At 37.5% G+C, this 25,027-nt stretch overlaps 1 protein-coding gene across 1 annotated transcript in view; it reads left to right on the top strand.

Annotated features, from left to right (window-relative positions):
- The window catches only part of LOC149155615 (PRKR-interacting protein), a 104,714-nt gene extending 82,336 nt beyond the window's left edge, over nucleotides 1-22,378 (top strand). The window contains exon 2 of the mRNA XM_089445795.1: nucleotides 21,617-22,378. Within this exon, the coding sequence (XP_089301921.1) occupies nucleotides 21,617-21,949 (333 nt within the window). The 3' untranslated portion in view covers nucleotides 21,950-22,378. The remainder of the gene's footprint in view (nucleotides 1-21,616) is intronic.
- Nucleotides 22,379-25,027: the final 2,649 nt, after the last annotated feature.

Raw genomic sequence — 25,027 nt, 5'->3', positions numbered from 1 at the left:
TTTGGTTTTGGTAAGTTAGCATCAATTAGTCAAAAAATGAAAATATATTTCAAAAAATGTTAAGTTAGGATATGGACAAAAAGAATATTGAATTAAAAAATGTTAGTGATATTTTGATGAATAAGTCCATATCAAATAAAATGATAGAATAGATGCCCTAAGAAAGGAAGGCAAAAATAAAATGTTAGATTAGAAATAAAAGAAAAAATAATAAATTCTGAAAGTGTTGCAAATTAAAATGCCACTACTCTTAGTCACTTTTATTTTTGCAAATAAAAGTTGTGTGCAGATTGTTTAAATGCCACACTAATTCATACAATCCAATTGTACAGTTTAATCATGATTGGATTTGATTTAAATTTTTGTCAATAGGTAGCAAATAAAATTGGCTCAATAGTTTAATCTGAGCCAATGGAAGCAATAAGGGATAGAAGTAGATTAATCATTAAAAGGAAAATGTTGAGTTGCTAGTCTAAATGCACTCAGGTGACTAAGATTGTGAAAAAATGTTAGGAAAGTTAAGGGTAGGTAGACAAATTAAATACCATTGGAGCTTGAAAGGATTTTTATCCCAAGTCAGAACATTGCATGCATGTGCATATAATGAATGGTTTAAATTAATCATTATTTGCAAAATATCAATGTTATGGTGTAATATCTGTGCTTTATCCATTCATTCCCCAATACCCCACACATGTCACATCCGTCATAACTCTCGACCCCACCATCACTTTCCGCCTCACGATATTAAACCTCATTCATGTTCTTCTTCATCCCACACATTCCCCTAAGATTTGACGGCCTACATCGCTCCTCGGCCCTCCCTTGCCGTCCGAACGTTATCGGCCGGGGGGGGGGGGGGGGTCCGAAGTCGGCAATTTTGGAAACCACCCTCTGAAACTGCTTTTCCCCCATCCTAGTTATTCGGGACTTAAAATCCCGAAATAGCTTACCACCCAAACTTACTCCCGAATGCGGTTTTCATTCAACCGTTTATCGTCGCTCCTACGTCATTGTCGACGTCTGCTCCCATGCCACTTCCTCTGTCTAATCAGCTGCCGTCTCTTCGCCCATTATCCATTTAATTTGCCACCCCTCACACATTAATATTCCATTTATCCGTTTATCAGCCCCGTTGGAGAATTAATGAGGATTTAACCGTTGATTAACGAACCCGCTCCATTTTATTCATTATAAGCCCTGATTTTCATAAAAACCGTTACACAGTGCATTCCCATAATTCACTGGATACTTGTAGCTTGCAGCCAAAATGACAGATTCATCATTCAACCGAATTTTCAATTCTGTTCAGAAGCAAGCCGACATCCAGGTCCACCTAATCCATTTTCACTTACACTGTTATTCTATTATCACTGTGTTTCAGCCCAATTCTTCCAATTTCTGTCACTTTCAGCTTGCAAATTCAATTAACAGAATGCCTCCTAAAGGAAAGGAAGTTGCAGAAACCCCAAATCCTCTCATTCATCCACAAGTTGACTTCCATCATACTCCCCTGGTCGACAGAGATTGTAAAATCAATGAGTCTTTGTTTGAATTCGATTTGTTTGAAATCTATTGCTGGATGGAGGATCAATTAGTTGATCAAACAGATGAAATAGGACTTTGGGACTCCCACCTTCCTCATTACATCTTCCCTCAGATACACAGAGCACCTGAATTTGTCAGGAAATGCCATGAATCCTATGACCCCAGTCAAAGAGCTATCATCTCACCTACAGGAGAAATCCTGTGCTCCATCAATGCTCAGTCCATTGAACAGATGTTGCAGGCTCCAACTATTGTGCTATCCCATCCTTTTTCTCATGAAAACCTAACAGAAGCCTATCAGAAGCTGGATTTCACTAAAAGAGCTCAAACCGTAGAACTTTTCCTAGCTGCAGATAGCCCTCTGCCTAAAAGAAACCCTCCCTATGATTCATCTATATTCCCAGCTAGAACCAAGCAAATTATCACCATTCTGTCTTATCTCCTTGGTTACTATTTTGATTAATATGTAGATGAAGCTATCACTGGTTTCTTGTCTATCTTTTCTCCTGATTCCAAACCTACTTTTCTTTTTTATTTTAGTCAATTTCTAGCTGTGAGGCCATTCATGAACAATTTGTCCAGTGCAATATTGAAGAGGTATTCAAGTATGCTTTAGTACTTGTATATCTTTTTATATATTTTTCAGGGAGACAAGTTTCCATTCACCTTGCAGAAGCTAGATGAAGAAGGCAACCAACAATCAATGATCTTTTGGACTTCTATGGGAATGAAGGAGAAGGAAGAATTTACATATAAACAATTCATAGAATTGTTTGTTCATCCAACCATTAATCTTATGAGCAGCACTCCAGTACCAAGAATAAGTGATGAAATTGTGAAAGTGTTGTAGTTGGTTGATCAAGCCACAACATGAGATTGGTATCTTTACCAAAATTATATAGAGATCAGAGTCTATGGCTGTGAGCTTCCACCCTACAAGCTTCCTAAATACCTCCCTATGATATTTTTTGCACTAGAATATATTAGGCAAAGGTTAAATGCAGATGAAATACATTTTGTAGCTGCAAAGAAGAAATCACAATTCAAGCTAAAAGCTCAGGTTGGTCCATTCATCTGTAATACTAGAGCAGCAGGAGAAGAAGCAGACAGGTTATTAAAGAAAATGAAGTTTGGTCTCAGCTTCACTTGGTCTTATGACCCAATGGGAGTGATTTCTAGGCTCAATGTTTAAAACAAATTCACTGCATACCATCACACTGCCAGGCCTGAAATAGAGCAGTACAAAAATCAGTTAGAGTGGAAGGAGAACACCCTTCAAGAAGCTGAAGAACAGGTAGTTTCTACTTCGAATGTACAAACTCCACTTACACAGGAAAAGACAACTAAACGAGGGAGGGAAGAACAGTCATCCCCTACAACTGAAGCATCAAGTCAAGGTTTTAGAATTGTACATAGAAAGAAGAGACCTAGGCTCTCTTCAAAGGTCAGTGCAACTATTGAGTTACAGAAAACAACATTTGATGGACTTGGAGAAACATCTCTTTTCACACAGTCTGGTGGACAAACTATTCAGTCTCCCACTCATTCCACCACATCTCATGAACAACAGGTGATTTAGACTAGTGAAGGCAGTCAGAAGGATAAAGAAGATGACATTTTTCATGTTTTCAGTGAAATTAAGAAGAAGAATGAGGAGTTGAAATTAAACACTTATACTCAATTCTGGAAACATTCTTCCAGTTCTCAAGCCAGACTTCTTTCAGCCTTTGACTCTGAGAAAGGTAAAATGGAGATGGCTTTCTTACAAGCTCAGATTCCATAGCCTAGGACTGCTGCACATTACCAGAAGCAAACCTCCTTTGAATTTGATGTTAAAGATGTACATCCAATTGACCAAATTGAGATGCACAAACAGACTGACCAAATGATTGCTTCTACTTTAACTAACACTGCCATGAGTCTGTCAAAAATGTAGGTTACCTTGGCTAATACACAGTCACAACTTAAGCTTGAGAAAGTTTCCTCATTGGCAAAAGACACCAAGATCAAAACTTTGGAAGATCTGGTGCTGAAGATGGGATATGATCCCTCTGATATAAAGGCTGCAGAAGAAATTGTCAAGAAGAAAAATACTGAGATTTCAGCATTAAGGAAGCAACTAAAATTGCCAGCTTCAGAGGACCCAATGACTAAAGAAATTGAAGAAACTGAGACTCAGAAATCTGACATGATGAAGCTCATCATACAACAAAATCTGCAAATAAAATAGATGGAGGAGCAAATGGAGAAACTTGTCAAAGAGAAAGAGGAAGCTGTAAAAAAGGCTAATATTCCAATGGATGTAGTTCCTCTTACAACAGTCTCTAGAACTACAGTTTCTACTTCAGGCACAACAACAACCACAGGTACAGCAAAAGGCGTCGAACAATTTGTTGAAGCTGTTCAGAACCTATCTATTCAAACAGAGGAAATGAAGAAATTGCAGGATCAACTGCCTGAAAGCGGTTGCAGACAATTCACATGCAGTTGAGTTGCAGAGGGCAAAAAGTCAAATTCAGGTATTGCAGAAAGAAATCAAAGAATCTTACCTTGGAAACAAATGAGGTTTGGTAAAGGAGATTTTATGGGAAGAGATTACTAAATCAATCAAAGATATCCGGCCTTATATCAAGATAATCTTTGATCAAAAGGACTTGTTGGAGAAAGCTCAAGAAGCTATTGAAACTATCTCTAAGGAACTTGAGGACATGCCAGAAGTTGCCACTGAAATAATCAAATTTCTGAATTCTAAAGACAGCTATGAGCTTGAAGAATTAGGTATCAGTGACAGGACAACAACCATACTGGAAGTGAAGAAGATTATTACAAAGGAAAATCTCATTTTTCAGTTGGAGGAAAAATGCAACAGTGTTAATGTCATAGTTCAATGTTTTTTCAGCAGATTAGAACCCTTGACCAGCAAGGGTTTGTTCTCTATGCTTGTGATAAATGATAAATTAATGCCCATTGAAGACTATGTCCGAAAGCTTACAGAGGTCAGTACTAGTGCACCTACAATTTCAAACATAAGAGGTGCTGCAACACCAAGGGTTGTGCTGAATGCACTTAGAGATGCCTTTTTCATCCTACATGAAATTAGACATATATTTTTAGCGAAACCCACTTTTACTAAATATACAGAAATGGATGAGGTTTATCGAAGGGTAACTAAGTTATCTATCCTAGATAAGAAACACTAGGAACAGTTAACTGATTTACTTGACTAAAAGGAGGATCAAACAACATTCAGCATTTCCAGGGACAGTCATCAACAACTCAGCAACATTCAACATTTCCAGGAACAGTCATCAACAGTTCAACACCAAAATAGTGACAAATCAACTATCAGTTCATATTCCTGATTTTGTATTAATCTATTTTTGTAAATTTGTTTAAGATATTTTCTTAGCTCTAAGATTGTATAAATAACTCTCTTTAACGAGTTATTAAGGGTTGCACCCTTGAAGAAACATTTGTAAGCATTAAATGTACTTAGCTTTTTCTGAATCACTAATACCAAAGCAGAGGATTCTGAATTTTGATTCATATAGTTTTGTATTCCTTGTAAGTTTTTCCGGTTTTCATTCATTGTGTTTTTCTTCATATTCTTAAGTTTTACAAAGATAACCAGGTAGGAGTAGTTGTGTCTCAATTACTCCTAGAATCTCTCTGAAGTGATCATCTTTAAAGAGAATGAATTACATAATTGTTTGTTTAAGTAGTTCCCTCTAAATCATAAAATCATCAGTAGCTTTGTAATCTTAAGCATATTTTGTTAAACTTTCTGAACATTGTTTAAAGGTTTTCTTACTTATGGTTATTTGATTTTCTATTTGAAAACTGTAATAGTCATATCATCTTTGTATTTCTACTCATCACCAGACAAGCTAAATCACTGTGTGAATTTTAATAGTAGCCCTTTGTTTAAATATTAGTATTATTCAAGAAGGTTAGGCATCACTGTTTTAAATCTTTTTCATACATTGGTCCTCCAAAATCAAAACAAAACCCCCGAAAACAAATATCTTAGATGCCCTGGCATGATAGCTAACCATTATCATCTCAGAGATACAACATCAAATAGGGTCATTGAGGAAGCAGTGGACAGAGCAACCTCAGGGCTCTGAAGTATATGGGAAAGAGTCTCTTTTTTGTATGCTTAAGAAAGCCTTGGATGGACTCAAGTATGCATTGAGAGAGTATGGTGTTCTAGCATAGATCGATATCTACAGAGTGTGAGCTGCACCAAACGCGAAGCATATCTTAACTTATATTATATATTTGCTGGGATTGATTTTGCTCATTTTGTTGTTGTATGTAGATGACTTGTTTTTTACCGGTGCAAAGAAGCTCGTGGTAGACTGTAGGGTGCAAGCTGACATGGGCGCTGAGTTCAAGATGAAGGACATGGGCATGATGCATTACTTTTTGGGTTTGGAAGTTTGGCAAATAGTAGGGGAGATTCTGCTTGGGTAGGGTATGCAATTGAAATCCTAAGGAGGTTTTAGATGGAGGACTATAAGCCCATGGCCACACTCATGATCATTGATTTCAATAAGGTGACAACTTCAGATTTTGAGTTGTTGGATCCCACATTATACAGGAAGCTGTTGAATATTGTGTTGTCATTGATGTTAAAGATACGGGGAGATCGAGAATGTCAATGTTAGGGGGAGACGAAGATGGATACCTGACTAAAGGTTTGAGAGTACTATAATATTGTTGCAGAATTGACTAGGGGTTGCCATCAATGAAAAAAGGGGAGATTGTTGGAGATATTGTTTTCATTGATGTCAAAGCTATGTTGCAGGAAACGCCTATTTTGGTGGTGTACCAGTACTTGGGACACATCGAAACGTCGCCGGCCGTACTGTATGGCAGTTCGTGATTTTGAAACGTCGGACGGTACAACCGACATCGTTTCGGCGCAATAGGCCGAGTTTCAACGACGAAAAAGAAATGATTTTTTTTTGAGCCTTTTTCGGCCATCTCAACTTGTGGAAAGAGGGCATGGGCCCCATCTAACACCAAAACACACTATTAAATTAATTTTTATGTGGCTGTTAGCTAAATTTAATAAATAAATTACAAATGGAATTCTCTAGAAGATGAAAAGAATAGAACTCTCTAGAAACCCTATGAGCCTCTTCTTTTCTTTAAAAAGGCACTCCATTCACTCATTTCTCACACATTGTTTTGCAAGAAGAGCTTCCTATAGCAGCAGCAAGGAGTTTGTTTGTGTTTTGGAGCGTGGGCAGCAAGAGGAAGGGCGTGGGCAGCAAGAGGAAGAGTGTGGACAGCAGCTAGTTGGGTGAGTTTTCATTTCCTAATTTTGCATCATTCATGGCTTCTCAAAGTAGTGTTTCAAGTGCCTCTAGATTGGGTGAGTTTTTCATTTTGTATTATTGTAATTTTGCAGCAATCATGGCTTCTCAAAGTTGTGTTTCAAGTGCCCCTAAAGCCACTCAAGCAAGCAGGCAACAAGAATATTATCCTCTATGGAAGTATGTTACCAAAGTGAAGCAGATGGGTTTTGGTGGTACATGGGAATGGAAGTGCAATTTGTGCAAAAATGAAAAGACCTTCAAGGGCTCTTACACAAGAGTGAAGGCTCACATTTTGCATGAAGAGATAAAGGGTATTGATGTGTGTGCACATACCAAAAATGCAGAGGTGAGGGCTAGATTCAAGAAAGAGAGCGATGATGCTCAAAGGTTGAAGGATCAAAGAAGCAAAATTGGCATGGGCACTACCAATCCTTGCATGTCTGATAGCGTTGAGCCAAGGATTGTTCAAGAAGCAAGAAAGAGGAGGGCACTAGAAGTAGAAGTTGAGTTATCAAAGCCATGAACTCCAATTCAAGATAACAGATTGGTGAAAATTCTTGATAGTCAAGGGAGAGAAGAAGCTGACTCAAGAGTGGCAAGGGCCATCTTTGCTTGTGGCATCCCCTTTAATGTGGTTCAATCTCCATATTGGCAGGATTTGGTGAGAGCGATTAACAAAGCTCCTCAAGGTTACAAAGGCCCAAACTATGAAAAAGTCAGAACAATTTTGCTGAAGAAAGAGAGGCAACTTCTTGATGATGTTCTCAAACCAATTCGTACCTCATGGGGTAGTACAGGGGTTTCTATTATCTCAGATGGTTGGATTGATACAAGACGCTGACCTTTGATTAATGTCATTGCATCATCACCAAAAGGAGCCATTTTCATCAAAGCAGAAGATTGTTCTGGTGAGATAAAGGACATTAAGTTCATTGTTGATATTTCAATATTGAACAAGTAGGCTCAGAAAATGTGGTGCAAGTTATCATATATAATGCACCTGTTTGCAAAGTTGCAGGCTTGATTGTTGAGAGGAGATATAATCACATATTTTGGACTCCTTGCATTGTCCACAATTTGAATATGATTTTAGAAGAGATTGAGGCGAAACATAATGGATTAAGGAGGTCACAAGGCAGGCTAGGGAGATTATAAAATTCATCACCAACCACCACCAATCTCAAGCAATATATCGAGAATACTCCAAATTGGAGTTGTTGAAAGTCGCTATGACACGGTATGCCTCAAACTTCATCATGTTGCATTGCCTTGTTGATGTTAAAAATGCCTTAACGAGTATGGTGGTGGGTCCAACGTGGGCCGAGTGGAGACATGCAGATTCAAAGAAGGGAAGTATGGTGAGGAGGGTGTTGGTTGATGAAGATTGGTGGAGCAAGATTGATTTCTTGCTCAAGTTCACATCGCTTGCATTCTTAGTCACCAGGTTCAGCGAATTTGAACGAATAAGTTCGAAATTCGCCGAACTTCAAACGAATACGAACTTATTCGTTCAAGTTCGCCGAACTTTATGGCGAACTCAAATTTAATGCCGAACTTGAATTTGAAAATGAACAAAATCGATTAAGTTCGTTTTGGTTCGAATTTTTTTGCTGTTTTAAAAAAATTTCGAAATCAATTGCGGGCCTGTTTTGTTGTTGGTTTCATTGTTTGCGGACGCTGGAGGGTTAGGTTTCATTGTTTGCGGAGAGTTTGATACACTGCCAGTCTACCACCGAGCGACCGACGACCACTGACCTCAGGCTGTAACCATGGCATTTCTCAGCTTCATACAACTATTTTCGGAAATTAATTGACGACGGTTAAACGGCTCTGTACCTTATTTCTGATTTTGATATTAATTAATCTGCGCATGTGAAACTCATGAAGGCAGGTGGCAGGTGGAATCCGTCGGAAGAAAACAGCCGGAAGTTGGGCACCGCATCTAACAACGAGTGAACGTTAAAATATGACAGACGGGCGAATGGTAGTTTTATTTAACTTATACATAACCACACATAAAATTTATATAATGTATACCATAAGAATTATTAATCATTCTAAATAAATATTATGATATATATTTTGATTAAATCACATAGAAAACATTGCCAAAAGATTGTTCAACCCACCGTCATTATATCAAAGAGCCAGCCACTCGACACCAGTTTTGATACGGCGGAAATAAAACATTAAATACACCGTCATCACGATAAAAGAGTCGCGCACTAGACACCACATTTGACACTCGGTTTGAAATTAAAATAAAAGTAATATTATAATATGTATAAGTCACGATAATCTTACCCCCTAGACACAGATTTTGACAATCACTGTGAAATAAAAATTAAAATAATATAACATCTTCATGGTGATGTTACTGAATATAACCTAGTGGAAGAATAATACATTGAGCGAATATTATACCTTATAGGTAATCAAAACCTATGCATAATTATTATATGAGCCTGTAAAAGTAGTTTTTATTATAAGTTGACATTACCATATGATGACAAGACTCTTAGTGTGGAAACATAACTTAGAGTAAAGTATGTATGAATTGATATTACAAAAGACTCTCCAATGATTGGGTTATCTAAGGAGATTCTTTAATCAATGAGAACATGATTTATTTTTTAAATAATCTTATGCGTATATTTTTTAATTACCAATTTCATAAAATTGATAATTTTTAATTTTATTATTTAATATATATTTTTATATATTTTGATATTTTAAAATATTTTGTTAGCTAGCGTATAAATATTTTATTTTTAAATATATTATAAGGTAAATGACATATTGGCTATTTGGACCCTAGATATGGCCCAAATCTGTTATGAAATCTGATATGGCCCATGGTTTTGTTGAATTTGATATGTGTGCCAAATTGCCAATGTCTATGATGAATTTCTCACCTTGTTTACTATGTATGGAAGTTGGAACTTGGTTCTTTATTGGAATTTGGCACTGGCTTTCGTGGTTTATAAAAATTTAAAATTATGTCGAAATGATTTAAATGTTTGAGCAATAATCTTATGTCTTTGCAATGTGCATTATGGACTTTGAATTTGACTTTAAATTGATTATATATATATATTTATTTTTTTTCGAATTTCTATATGTTGAATTTTATGTCGAACTTTATCGACAAAATTTTAGTTGCCGAACTTTATTCGAATTTCAAGGTCTCTGAACTCGAACTCGAACACGAACCTGGTGACTTAGCCTGCATTTGATCTTCTTCGAGTTGCAGACACAGAGAAACCTTTCTTAGGAGAGGTTTATGATGGCATGGATACCATGGTTGAAAAAACTGTGGAAATTATTACACAGGAGGCTCCCACTCTTCTTTTTGTGGATTTTGATTTTGCTGAACAAGTGAGGTCCATTATTGTTACCAGGTGGAATGGCTTCAACACTCCATTGCACACTTTGGCACATGCTCTGAATCCAAAATTTTATGATGAAGAATTCATTGCTGAAAGCAATGGGAAGAGGAAGGCTCCACATAAGGACAAGGAGGTGGCCAATGGAGTGAAGAAAGCCTTTCAGAGGATATTTCCAGCTTCTTTACAAACTGATGTAAGGCAAGAATTTGCCTATTTTGCTGCTGGATTAGAGGATTTTGCAGACATATCAGCTTTGGATGAGAGGAGGACCATGGACCCAGTTAAGTGGTGGACTTGTCATGGGGCAAGTGGTGTTCATTTGCAAAGTCTTGCCACTCGTATTCTATCACAAGTGGCAAGCTCTTCATCAGTAGAACGAAATTGGAGCACCTACAATTTCATTCATAGTGTGAAGCGCAACAGGTTGGGATCGTAGAAGGCAAAGGACCTTGTATATGTGCATTCAAACCTACGCCTTGTGTCTCGTAGGGGTGAAGAATATACAAGTGGACCTCATAAAGAATGGGATGTGGATGCAGAATGTTCAGATTTAGAGCTCTCTCTTTCTGCTCTTGATATTTCTGCCAGTGGTGATGCAAGTGCATTTGGAAGCACTAGTAGAGTTGCCTCTTCTGCTGAACAAGCATCTTGTTCTATCTTTGCTGATGAGGATGAGGAGTTGTATTAGTAATGATATGTCGATGTAGCCAAGATTGCATTTAGTTCATGTTTTATTTCAGTTTTAGCACATAATGTAAAGCCTCATCTATAAAGGCTAATTTTGGATATTTGCATCATGTAATCATCCATTGGAGACTTGGAGTTAATATAAATTTGGATTTCCTTCTAAAATGTCATTTATATGTCTCATTCTTTCTTTTCTTGCAAAATAATGTGTTATAAATTATAATTTATTTAATATCGACTCTCTCTCTCTCTCTCTCTATATATATATATATAGATATATATATATGACGTTTTGACCGTGTTTCCATTTTCCAGGGGTCGTGTTTCGAGTTGCCCCCCTTTCGGAAACTTCTAGACATTTCAGCATTTCATGCAACTTAGTGTCAAAGGTAGGGGGAGACCACAGGTGTCCAAGATAAATATTGCATGATGAAGATTGTTGGAAATATTTTTTGGATACCCAATTTTTTTTCTTGATGCCCAATTTGGATACCATATCTTTGAAGGCATTTTTACTCTAAATACCTAGCTCAAATGGGAGCGTAAGATATGTGGTTCAATGGCTTATTTCGAGACCTTTCCTAAGGTATATGGCACTCCCTCTAACTTTATAGGAATGAGGAGATATAAAAGACTCTATCGAGTTGGTCCAACAAGTTTTACAAGTCATCCCCATAAGTGAACATAGAAACACTATAAATAAAGGATATATGAGTGCATTTGAAGACCATCCAAGCAAGAAGAAATCTTAGGTGCACAACAGAAGTTGGGGAATACTCTTGGGGTTCTAAAGGTGGAGCAAAATGTGATTTGTTGAGTGAACGAGTCATCTTGGCATTTTCGGTATAAATTTTCTTCTGAAATGTTTCAAACTGTGAAACTTGGAGGAGATAGAGGGAAGATTTTCATGTACCCATGTTAGAAACTAGACTTTGGTTCACTGTAATTTAGGAGATACTATCTAAGGATGTTAGGTTCCTAAATGTTCATGAAATTTGGTTCAAACAAGTTAGTTTGGCAATTTCTCTATAACTTTTCTTCTGGGATGTTTTAGACCATGAAACTTGGAGGAGATGGAGGCAAGATCTTTGTGTACATGTGGTAGAAATTTTAGACTTTGGTTAACTATAATTTCGGATATATGCTCTATAAGGAAGTTAGGGTTCTTGAATGATCATGAAATCTGCTTTAAACAAGTCAGCTTGGAATTTCCGCTGACCTATTTCAGATTGTAAAATTTGGAGTTAGGGGAGAGAGATCTCTAGGTATCTATTGCTACAAAATCTAGCAGGCCTTGTGAGGGGACTCAAGGTGAAGGCCAAACCCTATGACAATGAGGAAGGATTGCCACTGTCACCTCCAGAATCTTTCGCCTGCTATTTAGTGGAATTTAACCACAAGGGAGGCTTCCTTGTATTTACTTGTAAGGGTATTTTAATTAGAGGGCGGTGATATAAATAGGCTAGGGAAAGAGACATTAAAGATGATATAGGCTCAAATATTCTCTATAAAGGAGCAAGTATTCTAACCCTAGACTCGTTGAGGACTACTACAAATTAGGTTTTATTGGTACACAATAATAAAGGAGTATCTAAGCATGTAGAAATCAAAGAAAAGGGTTTCTTTGATGATTTAAGATCAATAAAGCAATAGGGGAACCCTCAAATAGGTTTCAAGTTGAAGCTTAGCTAGGGATTAGGATTTCCAAGGCGTCAAAGAATTTTGGAAAGGATGATGTCAACCCTACTTAGGGATGTTTCACCCCAAATAATGCTATATTTTTGCGTTAGAAAGGTTTATAGAGGCAAACTTGTAATTTCTTCCACAAACATCCCACCCAAAATAGCCCTAAAAGCAAATCGGTCCTAGAAAATCCCTAGCGACTTGCCTTAAAAAGCCTAGGAGAGATAAAAGAAAGGAAAATATTTAAATTTTAATGATTTTTGATCAACACAACCTTGGCTAGTGCCTAATCCTACTTGGGAAAATGGAGTTTTAGGACAAAGTTTCAAAGGAAGATGAAAATTGATTGGAGTAAGCGGGGAAATATAATTTTCCTCTTGTAAGAACATAACTACCTTTTTTGTGAGGAGAGTAATTAAATATAAAAGATGCACCCTACGTGTTCTTCTATAAGTTTCAAGGAAGAATATTTTTAACATGCAAAATTTCACCAAGATTTCCAATAAACAATATGCATTTAGTCACAAAACATTTATAAACCCTATTTAAATATACTCACATGCAAAACATAGAAAAATTAGCAATAATCTTACAATATCTTCCATGAAAGGCCTTCTTTCAATCCCAAAAAGATGTCTCTAATGTAAAAGTCAATCCCCAACAATAAGATGCTCCACAAAATTCACATTTTTACCAAGTAGAAAAGTAGACAAGGCAATTTGCACTCTCAGTAAGGAGGTTGAATTCACATGTGTGATGATGTCTAAATGAAGTGGAGGGATCCTTTATTTATATGAGGTGTATCCCTTCACTTTTATAGAAAACTAAGCCTACAAGCCCTAAAACAAATTTGACTTCGAGTGTTTGAGAAGAAAAGGGATTACGAGTCAACCCTATAGCTCAAAACAAAAAAAAAATGCCATAAATGCGCATAGGCATGGGTCACTGTCCTCCAAAAGCATGAATTCATCTCCTTTTTGAGCAATAAATGCAACAAGAAGGTGTTGGTTGGGCTAAGGAGATGCCTTGCCTTATCAATCAACTCCAAAACTTTAGTGGAGACCTCAAGAAGTGCCTCCATGTCCAAAAACCATGCTCTGGGTTCCCTATGTCACCCTCTCAAGGGCTAGATGGGTGACGTGGCACTATCTCTCTCCAATGTTGGGGTTCCAAGAGTGAGTACAAGTCCTCCCTTGTCATCTTGAGGATGACGATCATCATCTGGACTCCGAATCAAGTAATGCCCATCAAACAGTGTCAATGTCAGCTTGGGGGCATGCTGGGTCCGTTGGGTACAACGTCATGTAAATACAACACCAAGCAAGAGGATCTCAGTGTTTCAACATCTGGGGGTGCTTTGTAGTGTAAATCATCATCTGGAATCATCAGAGTGCCCAATGCTTTGCTCTGGAGGGGCAACACTGCATCTGCAAGGTCATCAATGCTCTCTGAAAGGTGCAAAACGACCTGGGCATGCCGTGTAGTGGAGTAATGTAATGTGTCCTAAAAGGCCTCTCTTGCTATATGATGAAACACCTAGCAAAGCTTTCTCAAGATCAAGTGAAAGCTACCAATCATTAGGGATAATGACCATAGATGCATCATAGTTGACCATACTTAATTGTTAAGGGCATAATGACACTTCAAACTAAGATCACCTTCAAATATCTAGCTAGACCATGTCCTGTAAAAGTGTACCCTACTTGTGTTAGGGATGGCTAGATAATCAACCCTATTAGGTCTTTCCATCTCCTAAGGGGGGGGGTGACATGTCCTAGGTTAACCCTTCAATCCATAGGTGCAAAACGACTCTCTAGAAGGTGCAAAAAGTCTTGGGCATGCTGTGTAGTGGAGTAATGTAATGTGCCCTCAAAGACCTCTCCCGCTATATGATGAAACAATTAGCAAAACTTTCTTAATATCAAGTGAAAGCCACCAATCATTAGGGATAATGACCATAGATGCATCATAGTGGACCATACTTAATTGTTAAGGGCACAATAACACTTCAAACTAAAACCACCTTCAAATATCTAACTAGATTATGTCCTATAAGAGTGTTCCCTAATTATGTTAGGGATGGTTATATAGTCAACCCTATTAGGTGTTTCCAGCCCCTAAGGGGAGGTGACATGTCCTAGGTTAACCCTTCAATCCATAGGTGCTTGTGATAATGTGGTAATGGATGGGAAAGACTTCGGGGAAAGGTGCCTTAATCATGGTACCGACTGATGGAGGTCCATCATCTTGAGTTTATAGATGTAAAGAGGGAGCAATCGTGGAGGCATGAGTTACCCCTTTCCTTGGCCTGCTTTTTCCACCCTTCTGGTGTGCCTTTTACTTCTTTTTGATAATGCTTTGAATGGGAGCATAGCTTAGGAGCCCAAGCTTGCTTTTAATGATTTAGCATTTATTTACCCCTTAATGATGAGTCAATTTATTGCTCATCAGGGTTGGGACATGCAAGAGTTCCTTTATTATGTGATGGAGCATCAAGTGCTCAAGGAATTGGGTGATACCTAATGAGGGGGTAGAGCTCATGTTAGGCTTTTGGCGACACACTATTATTGTCGCAACCATCTTTTGCAATTTAACTTTTCTTTTTCTTTCATTATGGCCATTTTATGCTTTTAACGTTCTTTTAGCTGCATCAACCTCCAGGGCAAAGTTTCCAGCCCAAACTCAAGGATGAGGATAAGAGGGTGCCAATCCCAATGAACCAATGACCACAAGCCTAAAGAATGGAGATGAAATCTAGGGAATGATGGAAAGTGGTAAGTATGGAATATCATGGACACACTACTTCAATCCAAGTCTCCCAAGTAGTGCCCCTCCTATAACCCTAAAGTCTCAGAGGAGGTCCCACTAGATTAGGGTAAAAAACTAACTTCCTTTGTGAAGTCAGAGAACAAGCTTACCTTCAAGATCTATCAATCATCCAGATCACCCCTTAATCCATGTTGGAATACCCCAAAACATTAAGTAAAAGCACACAATTGCAGGATGGTTAAAGTATTTGTCAAATGATGACCCACCTTCCTTCAAGAGGAATGCCAGATGGTTAGAGGTGTTTGACTAGTGCAAATGGTGGAGGATCATGGCACAACATCATGAACTGAGCAATGTAGTTCTGCTGGCTATTTAGTTGTCCAAACTTCAAAGAAGGAGAAAAAATTCTCTTATGGAGTTACCTACTTTTTGGTGGGTAACAATACCTATGGTAGAAATTTCAGACCTTGGTTTACTATAATTTCAGAGATATATGCTCCTAAGAAGCTAGGGCTCCTCGATGCTCTTGAAACATGCTCAAAACATGTCAACTTGGCATTTTCACTATAACTTTCTTTTTGAGATGTTTCAAACTATGAAATCTAGAGGAGACAATGGGGAGATCTCTAGGTAGCTATGGTAGAAATTTTAGGCCTTGGTTCACTATAATTTTAGAGATATGCTTTGAGGATGTTAGGGTTCTTGAATGTTCCTGAAATATGCTTCAAACCGGTCAATTTGGCATTTTTGCTATTTTTTGTTTTATTTTATTATTTTTTTTTAAATGTTTCAAATTGTGAAATTTAGAGGAGACAGAGAAGAGATCTCTAGGTACTTGTGGTAGAATTTTCACACTTTGGTTTGCTAAAATTTTGGAGGTATGCTATGTGAAAGTTAGGGTTATTGAATATACTTGAAATCAACTTCAAACAAGTCAGTTTGGCATTTTTGGTATGACTTATTTTCTAGGATTTTTTTGATTGTGAAAATTTCAAAAGATCCAAGTAGACACAGAAATTCCTTGGGTAAAAAATTCAGAATAATATTTGCAAAATTGGATATGTGGCATATTGTACAAGTTTTCTCTTGGGAAGAGGCCAAAAACAAGAAGTTCTGGGAGAAACAAACCTGGTGAACACAAAGGTAGCAAGCAAGCAGACATGGTGAAGCAGAAGCAATTAATAAACCTATTGAAGACAAAAGTAGCAAGCAGAAAGTAGGTCGGTGCCTACGAATATTTGCAACAGAGATGATTGGTGTCTCCTGTAGGTTGGTACCTACAAATCTTGCAGCAGAGGAGGTTAGTGTTTCCTGTAGTTTGGTACCTACAAAGCTTGCAACATAGGGGATTGGTCTCCTGTAGGTTGGTGCCTACAAATCTTGTAGTAGGGGGGATTGGTGTCTTGTGTTGGTTGGTGCCTACAAAGATTTGATATAAAGAAGCTTTTATTTATATTTTGTGTTCCATATGTGAAATGGTTTGGTTATGATTCATAAATATTTAAATAAGTAAGAAATTGTCTCATACTAATTCACAGCTCCCAACTAATATAAGCGTGAATCCAACAGAAGCTAGTAGTTTTCCATGATGAATTTTGTTAACACTAGACCAGATGTATGTTTTGTTGTGAGCAACTTGAGTTAGTTTATGGTAAGGTCAAGGCAGGAGCATTGGCTAGCAACGAAACATGTGCTTAGATAATTGAGGGGTGTACTGGTGTATGGTTTGAGATATCCTGGAGATGGTGAAGGGAAGTTGCTGAGATATTTGGACTTAGATTGGGCAGGCAGTGTAGCAGACGAGAAGGGCACCTTAGGGTGTTTGCTTTAGCTCGGGATCAACAATGATATCTTGGTTCAATAGGAAGTGGACTTCCATGGCACTTAGCTCAGTAGAGGTAGAAATTAGAATACATGGTAGCTAGTACTGTTAGTTTTGAGGCCATCTGGGTTTGCAAATTACTTGTAGGATTTTTTCATCAAGAATTGGAGCCCACTGTCATGTACTATGATAACCAAAGTTGTATCAAACTCACTGAGAATCCAGTGTTTCATAACAGGTTCAAGCACATAGAGTTTAGATCAATGTTTTACAAAACGGACTCGGATTCGGACTCGGCCGAGGATCGACTCGGAAACGGAAACGGAAACGGCAATGACTCGGCCGGCTCGATTTCAATGACTCGGTCGTTGTAAAAAATACATTAAATATTTATTTTTTTTATAAAAAAACATAATTTTAAATAGTTTAAACATAATTTTAAATATTTTCATTCAAGTTTCGAAACACACAACATTATAATATACATGGAAGACAACATATGATCAAAGTAGGCTCATGAACCAATCCATTATATCAAAATGGTACGGTGTACCCAATGGCAATAGTAAATACATAGTCAACTGTAGTCTGTCATACATGATCAAAGACTCAAGAGTCAAAACAAAATACAAATAACCAAGGAGGCTAGTAGCTACTGGCTACTGCCAGAGGAGCCAAGATCATCTCGACCAATCTCTGGATCATCATCATCAGAGGCAGAGCCAGACAAGGGGCCCCATGACTCCTCCTCATCATCATCGTCTCCAACTGCAACTGTAGAAATGAGAGCATTTGGCTGTCTTAAATAGAGTTTGGGAGGGGGAAATGGACCCCAAATGCATTTAACTAATCACATAAACCTTTTCATGTCCACAAACCCTAACCAAATCAGCCAAAAATCAGCAAAAAGTTAATTTTTTTCATGTTAAAACGCTGCCCAGCGGTTTGGAAACGGTACGGCCGTTTTTTGTCGTGACCCGGCCGGGTTGACCGGGTCAGCTATGACCCGGCCGAGTCATTGGCTGACTCGGCCGGGTCATAGCTGACCCGGTCACCGAGCCGAGTCATAGGGCCGGGTTGCAATTTTTTTTAATGACCCGGATCGAAACGGCCGTTTCGGAGTCAACCCGGCCGTTTCGTAAAACACTGGTTTAGATATCACTTCGTACAAGACATGATTAAGAAGGGAACAATGATGTTTCGATATATTGCCATAGGTCAACATGTAAATAATATTTTCACCCAGCCCTTAGTGAAAGGGAAGTTTGAGGCATTGAGAAATAGACTTGGATTGGTGTAGAATTCCTTTCTTGCTAATAGGGAGTGTTGATAAATGTATTTTGAGTAGGAACTTCTTGCATAGGTTTCAGTGTGAATATGCGGGAGGTGGTTTGAGACATTTCATTGGTCACCACCTTGGAAAGGTGGTCATTAATTCTTTCTCGTAAAGCAATTGAAAAAATAATTTAAAAAAGTGGAAGTCTAATGTTTTGAAATTAACTGCGAACAAATCAAAATGAAATGTTATAGAAGTTCTAGAACACTAGTGACTTGGATTAGGATTTGATCTTTGCTGTACATCTCAAGATTGAGATAGGTAGCAGCTAGGATTGAGGTGATTAGTGATTTCTCTTAAAGCTTAAATAGGACAAGAGAGGAAGAGGTCGTATGAGAAGAGAGAAAGAGAACTAGATGAAGAATGCATCAGGAAGGAAGAAAAGGAATGGATTTGCTAAAAAGATCAGCGTATGCTGGCTGTATTGTCTGTACCACTGCTGTAGCTGTTTTTCCTTTCTGTACAGGCTGTTCATCTATAGATCTGGCTTTACAGTGTATTGCTGAAGTGTGTTTTACTGTTGAGAGGAGAGAGAGAAGTTTGCTGTCCAGAAATGGCAGTAACAGCAGGTTGTACTGCTGTAGCTGTACCCTCTTTTCACAGGCGATACACTGCTGTTTGAGGTGATTTTATTGACAGTATAACTGCTGGTTCAAATCAGGCTGTAGAGGTCACCTTATACGCTTTGATCAAAGGAACAAGAAGCTGATTGGAAGGAATGTCTCTGTGTATGTGTTTTATTTCTTCTGCTGTTTGTTTTCCAGTTATTGTGTGATTGATGCAGTGTTTAGAAATTTAATTTTCTTCCATTAAATAAATTCTGTTTTGAGTTATTTAGCATGAGAACATTAGGACAGAAGTCACCTAGGCTTGAAAAATCTACATGTTGGGCAATGCATAATGACAACTCTCAAATGGTGAGCCTCAAATATGGGAAAATGTTTAAACAAATAAGTACGAGAGATGCAGAACAAAAATGGTAATTACACATTAAAAACTATTCAAATTTAAAATAATTTCACCGGTAATCTTAAAATTCTACACAACACATGTTTACATCAAATTTTGGATATACTTAGCATTCCCAAATCCATATGGCATGGCTGTTGAGCAAAAGAATAAACTGTTTTCAACCATAGTTTGTCATCTCATCCGGTCAGTGGAAACATTGACTGACTTGACTATTTTTATGTAGTCTAACAAAAACAAGAAAATGGGGCCAGCAAGAAAATTTACTGTTTCCTATTTAGTATGGTGGTGAGTTGGGCCAACCATCAGCATTCTGTCCTTTTGGCCTCCCTTGTGCTGATTGCCTGCTTGGGGGACCTCTGTGCTTATCAGCACATGGCCCGCCTTCTGCTGGTAGGGTATTGTACAACGTACTTCCTCTGTCCTGTTTGTTTCTAGCACCCAGTTTGTTGCTGCTAGGGTGGGGGTCCTCTGCTTCTTGTGTATGACTGTAAGCCCCAGTGCTCTAGGAGCTCCGTCAAATGGTTGAGGTGTAGCTGCACTTTGCTGGCATGCACATATATCTGCATAAGGTAAAAGTGCATTGCATCTCTTTGAAAATAAAATTGAAACTCAGTTGTGAAGATGCATTGTTAGGAATGTTATTGTTACTGTGCTTCCAAATGCCATAAATATTTTCCACTCTCCGAAGCTGCCAGGCAGAACGAAAAGTCACAGACTAGAGCTTGGTGCCCCTTAATGGTGGTGGTAAATTGCTAACCAATTTAACTGTTCATAAAAGAGGGGTTTAGTGAGTGCGGAGACACAACCATGCAGGTTTTGCTAAGGAGCAGAACCTTTAGCTAGCATAGGTGTGGGGCTGTTTCCTCCTTATGGGGAAAGGAACAGAAGGGATTATTAGTATCAAATTTGCATGACCCAGATCTGCTTTGTTTTTTTTAGATTTCAATCTTGGGTTGAATAACCCAAATTATGAAAAAGTTGGGCTTACATAGATTTATATTTTGTTTTTAATGTCACATCCAGAGAAATTTAGGATTTCCAAACTGCAATGAAACTGTCCAGTAGATTGTAGTTGTAGCGGCTACCTGAATCTAGGCTATCATGAAACAAGTTGTAGAAACTACCTCTTTGAGTACGTTATCAATTGTCTATCAGAGGGGGCAACTTCATGTCAATTGAATTTTACTAGCTCTAGATATATTTATAGTACAGAATATCCAGTTAATAGCCAACCTTGCTTGAGACAAGGTTCAAACTGTATAGAACTGAGCAGAGGCAAAACAATGAAAATTTAAACAAAACTAAGTTCAACAATTTTGGGCTTGTTTTGCATAACTATATTTGCCTGCATGAGTTGTTAAAGGTCATTGCTCCTTTTATTTAATCTTGTGGTATCTATATTGTATGACTCTGGAAGAATCTCTTGTAGACAGGAATTCCTTTTGTGGCAAAGTTGTTTCTTGATACAAGAAACAAAAAAGGGTGCAATTGCTGCCAAAAACAATGTTCATGTACACTATAGCTTGCAAAAGCTTGGAAATCCATTGAGAAAATTGAAGAGAGACAACTTTTTCATTTATGGGAAATTCTGCTAGAAGGAAATCTGGAATATACATGACATAAATGTTCAGAGGACTTATATTAAGTACTAAATGTCCATCAGGCAGATGAAACAACATATTTGTAACAACGCTTTATAGAAATATATATTACAAAATTGAGAATAATCGTAACCTTGTATAGTCTAAAATGTGTGGTTGCAGCATTGCATGCAAGTGGTTGGGATCTGGGAACATTGTAACCTGTGTCAGGGTAGGTGGAATATCAGATTTTATGAAAAACATTTAGCAACAATAGGAGATTTTGAATTTAAGGATAAGATTATGACAAGTTATTTGGACTCTGAGGAGTTATTTCTGTCATTGCATATATATTTTTATTAATTTGCTAGATTTCTTTTTTATTGTATATATATATATATATATATATGCTAAATTTTAATTTCATTTTTAAATGTCCTTGTAGTTTTATGTGAATGCCCAACTAAAATTGGTTTCCTCTTATGTGATAATGAATCTAACAGTACAGACAAATGAGACGAAAGGAGCAAGATAGGCTTGCTCGGATGGATGTAGACTATCAAAGGAGGAAAGAATTGGCTGAATTCAATGCAAGACGGGAAGAGAGGATAAGGGCCGCAGAGGAACGGACTGCAAAGAAGAGATCCAAACGCCAGAAGAAAAAAGACAAGAAAAGACAGAAAAAGGAAAAATTAGAGACTTCTGCTTCAGGACAACAAGAAGAAGTCCAAATACATTCAGTTGAAGAAAATTCTACTGACTCTGATTCTTCTGATGAACGTCAAATAAGGCCTCTACCATATAGTGAAACCCAACCCAAAGAAAATATAAGTTAGTGTGATTCACTTTTAGAGGTTGCATTATTCAGTGGATGATGCTTGGATTCACTTAAGCTAACTTGCATTGTTTATGAAAAATCTGTACAATGGGCATGGATAAATCTCAGATGTAAGATTTGTGATGTTTAAATTTTTGCCTGATTAGTTGCTTCAGCTGGTGTGTTGAGGTTTGCTTCACTTTGGTAAAAACACATGGCTGTTTTTGCTGTATAATTGTGAACTGATGCATGGTTATAGAAACAAGTGGAAATCACAGACCAATTAGAATATTGATTTAAGGACGATAGTTGGGTTGGCTGAATATATCTTTGGCAAGCGGTTTTAACTTGCAAATGCAACCATTGTGGTACAACACACAATATGGGGGCATGGTGGTCGACACTAATATTATGATAAATAGAGATTGAAGGATTTACTTTTCACGTATTTAGACAAGGCCTTAGAACATTATTTTACATTATTTTTTGTCTTTTATAGTGGTGATTTATCCATTCCCGTGAATGAGGCATGAAGCTTGCATATTATAAAATGGTAAGACTCCATATTATAGCATGAAAAAGATACATGCAGACCCTTTTATAGTTTCTTAGAGCTTTTTAAGTGATATTTTACAGGCATTTTGGTTCTATCATCGTTTTTTATTTTGCTTTTAAATACCTTTTATTTTCTTGTAATCTGAACTATAATAACGCAGAATGATGCCATTTCTAATAGATGTCTTAAGATATTGTCAAAAACTGTATAGTTTTTGTATAACGGGTGTCAAACACGAAAAGAATAATTTTTAGCAACAATAAGGGTGTAATTTTAAATAAGCGATCTAATTTTTGTGTGTTTGCTAGTTTGTCTGTGACTTGCATGACTAGCTTTTGGTTAAGAGACCACAACCCAGGGCATCTAAGCTGTCAAATTCATCTGGGCATCGCACCTGCTTGGGGCACACCAACCTTTAACATGGTTGGATTATTTGTACCCATGAGGTTTCGAATTGGTGACCTTCACACAAAGAGTGTATTAACAAAACACTCTGTTGCCGACTGTTCTACATCTCATGGGTAAATAAGCCATCTAATTAAAACCTTCCATTTCTAATATTATTTATTGCCATCTAATTAAAACCCTCCATTTCTAATATCATTTATTATTATAATGGCTCATTAATATCTTTAGTGTTATACAGTGTAATTAAGTAATGAAAAACACAACCATAAGATTATTAATTGTGCAGATCAGTGTCAATTTTTGTGCAAACTCCAACGTTGCCTCTTATGATTCTATTACTTTAAAACATTGAAAATCAAATATATATATATATATATATATATGCAATTTGTTTTCAGATAAATTTAAATATATATTACTTTGGTTGCAGCTAGATTGCCACATCTGTCTTTTTCAAATAATTTTGTACAGCTGAAATTTTTAAGCTTCCGTCATTCAGGGCTAATCAAAATTGTCATGTTTCTACAAGTTTCTTTTTGGCGTCCTTACAATCTAGATAAGATTTTTAGGGATAATGGATTATTGAGCTTGGATTTCATCTTATGTTTTCTCATTTTGACCTGCAGAATCATTTGTTTTTGCATTTTGTTTGTGGGAACAAGATTTGATTATATTTACAGGTAGATTACAAATGATATAAAGGGACATCTGTTTCAATTCTGGGGAAAAGTGGCAGATATTGTCAACTTGTTTTCATATATAAACAGTCAAATTATCTGCTGGCTTAACCTTCACAAAAACAAGAAAATAAACTCTGCACTAGAGCTAACATATATTTTATTGTAGTCAGAGACAGGAAATATAAATCTTGCTTATTTCCGTTCGACATGGTCCCGACAATTTGTAGCTGACCAAAACAAATCTGGGTTGGTAGGCGGGAGGCCACTTTTCTGGTGTGATGCCCATACCGTCAACTAGTTCTTTTCAGTATTGGTTATTGACATGGTGGTCGAAGTTTGTCATATCCATTCAAAGGAGGGCTATGTCCATGGTGATTGGAGGTTTTCTCATTCTTGTTGAGCTTTCTTTAACATCTGTTCCCCGTTGCCTTTGCTGGCCTTATTCAGGGTTTAGGTTGGCCTCCTAGATATCACTGTTGCTATTCTTTTCACGGCGTTAAGCACATTTTGTTGGAAGTTTAAGTTGGCCTTTTATCATCAGTGTCAAGCCAAACTACACCAATAGTTCCTTCGCTTCAAGATTCAAATTCACTGTCAATGTGGACACATTTCATTTCTCATCATGCAGCCCTGGGTCATTCGGATTCCTAATGTTCTCTAGCTCCATTGTTTGATCTGCCTTGGTGTCTGACTCTCTCCGCATCTGTTTGCTTCCAGTGGCTTTCCAGTGACTCAGTAACTACATTTCATCATTAGGCAGGTTTGTCTTTCCATTGGAGTGCTGACTGTATTCTAATTGGGTTGCATTGACTAGCAGCCTTTTATTGTTCCCGGGCTCTATTCACAGGTGTTTTTTCTGAGATGAGGATTATGGGATTTCTTTTGCTCCATGCTGGGTAGCAGGGTTTGCTTTGGAATAAAGGGGCTTTAGGAGAGAGGGCAAAGAGTCTGGCAATATATGGGGGGGTGGGTGAGAAAGGGGCATGCATGGGGAAGCTGTGGAGATCCATTGCACATGATCGAGTTGGTGAGCATGTTAGCTGCAAGTTACTTGTCCATTTTTTTTTCTGCTTATTGGATGTATTAGGGAAACTATGTGTTTATGTAGAAGAATTCATCCTGATGATTTAGAAACAGCTTTACCACTGCAGAAACATTATAAATTGTCCTCTGCTCATAGCTATCCCAAAGTTCTAATTATAGGCTTGCTATATGGACATTCAAGAGGTGTAGCATTCTTCAACCTTGCTCCCACCTCTTGCACCTTGAATTAGAATCAGAGTATAACAATTGACATTACAAACTCTCAATTTTGTGTTTGTCTATGGATCAAACCAAGCCCTATTTCAATTTTTTCTCCAACAAACATGCCATGCTTGTTTTTAAAATATTGAAGCAAAATAATAGCTGCTCAACTCTTCCACAATTTTCTCAACCATGGGAAATGAAGCAA

Source organism: Pinus tabuliformis, chromosome 9, assembly GCF_031772625.1.
Source record: "Pinus tabuliformis cultivar Carrire ecotype Pingquan chromosome 9, CPIR1, whole genome shotgun sequence".
NCBI classification, from domain to species: Eukaryota; Viridiplantae; Streptophyta; class Pinopsida; order Pinales; family Pinaceae; genus Pinus; species Pinus tabuliformis.
Note: the sequence above shows the minus strand (reverse complement) of the source record. Positions and strands in the feature narration are given on the sequence as shown.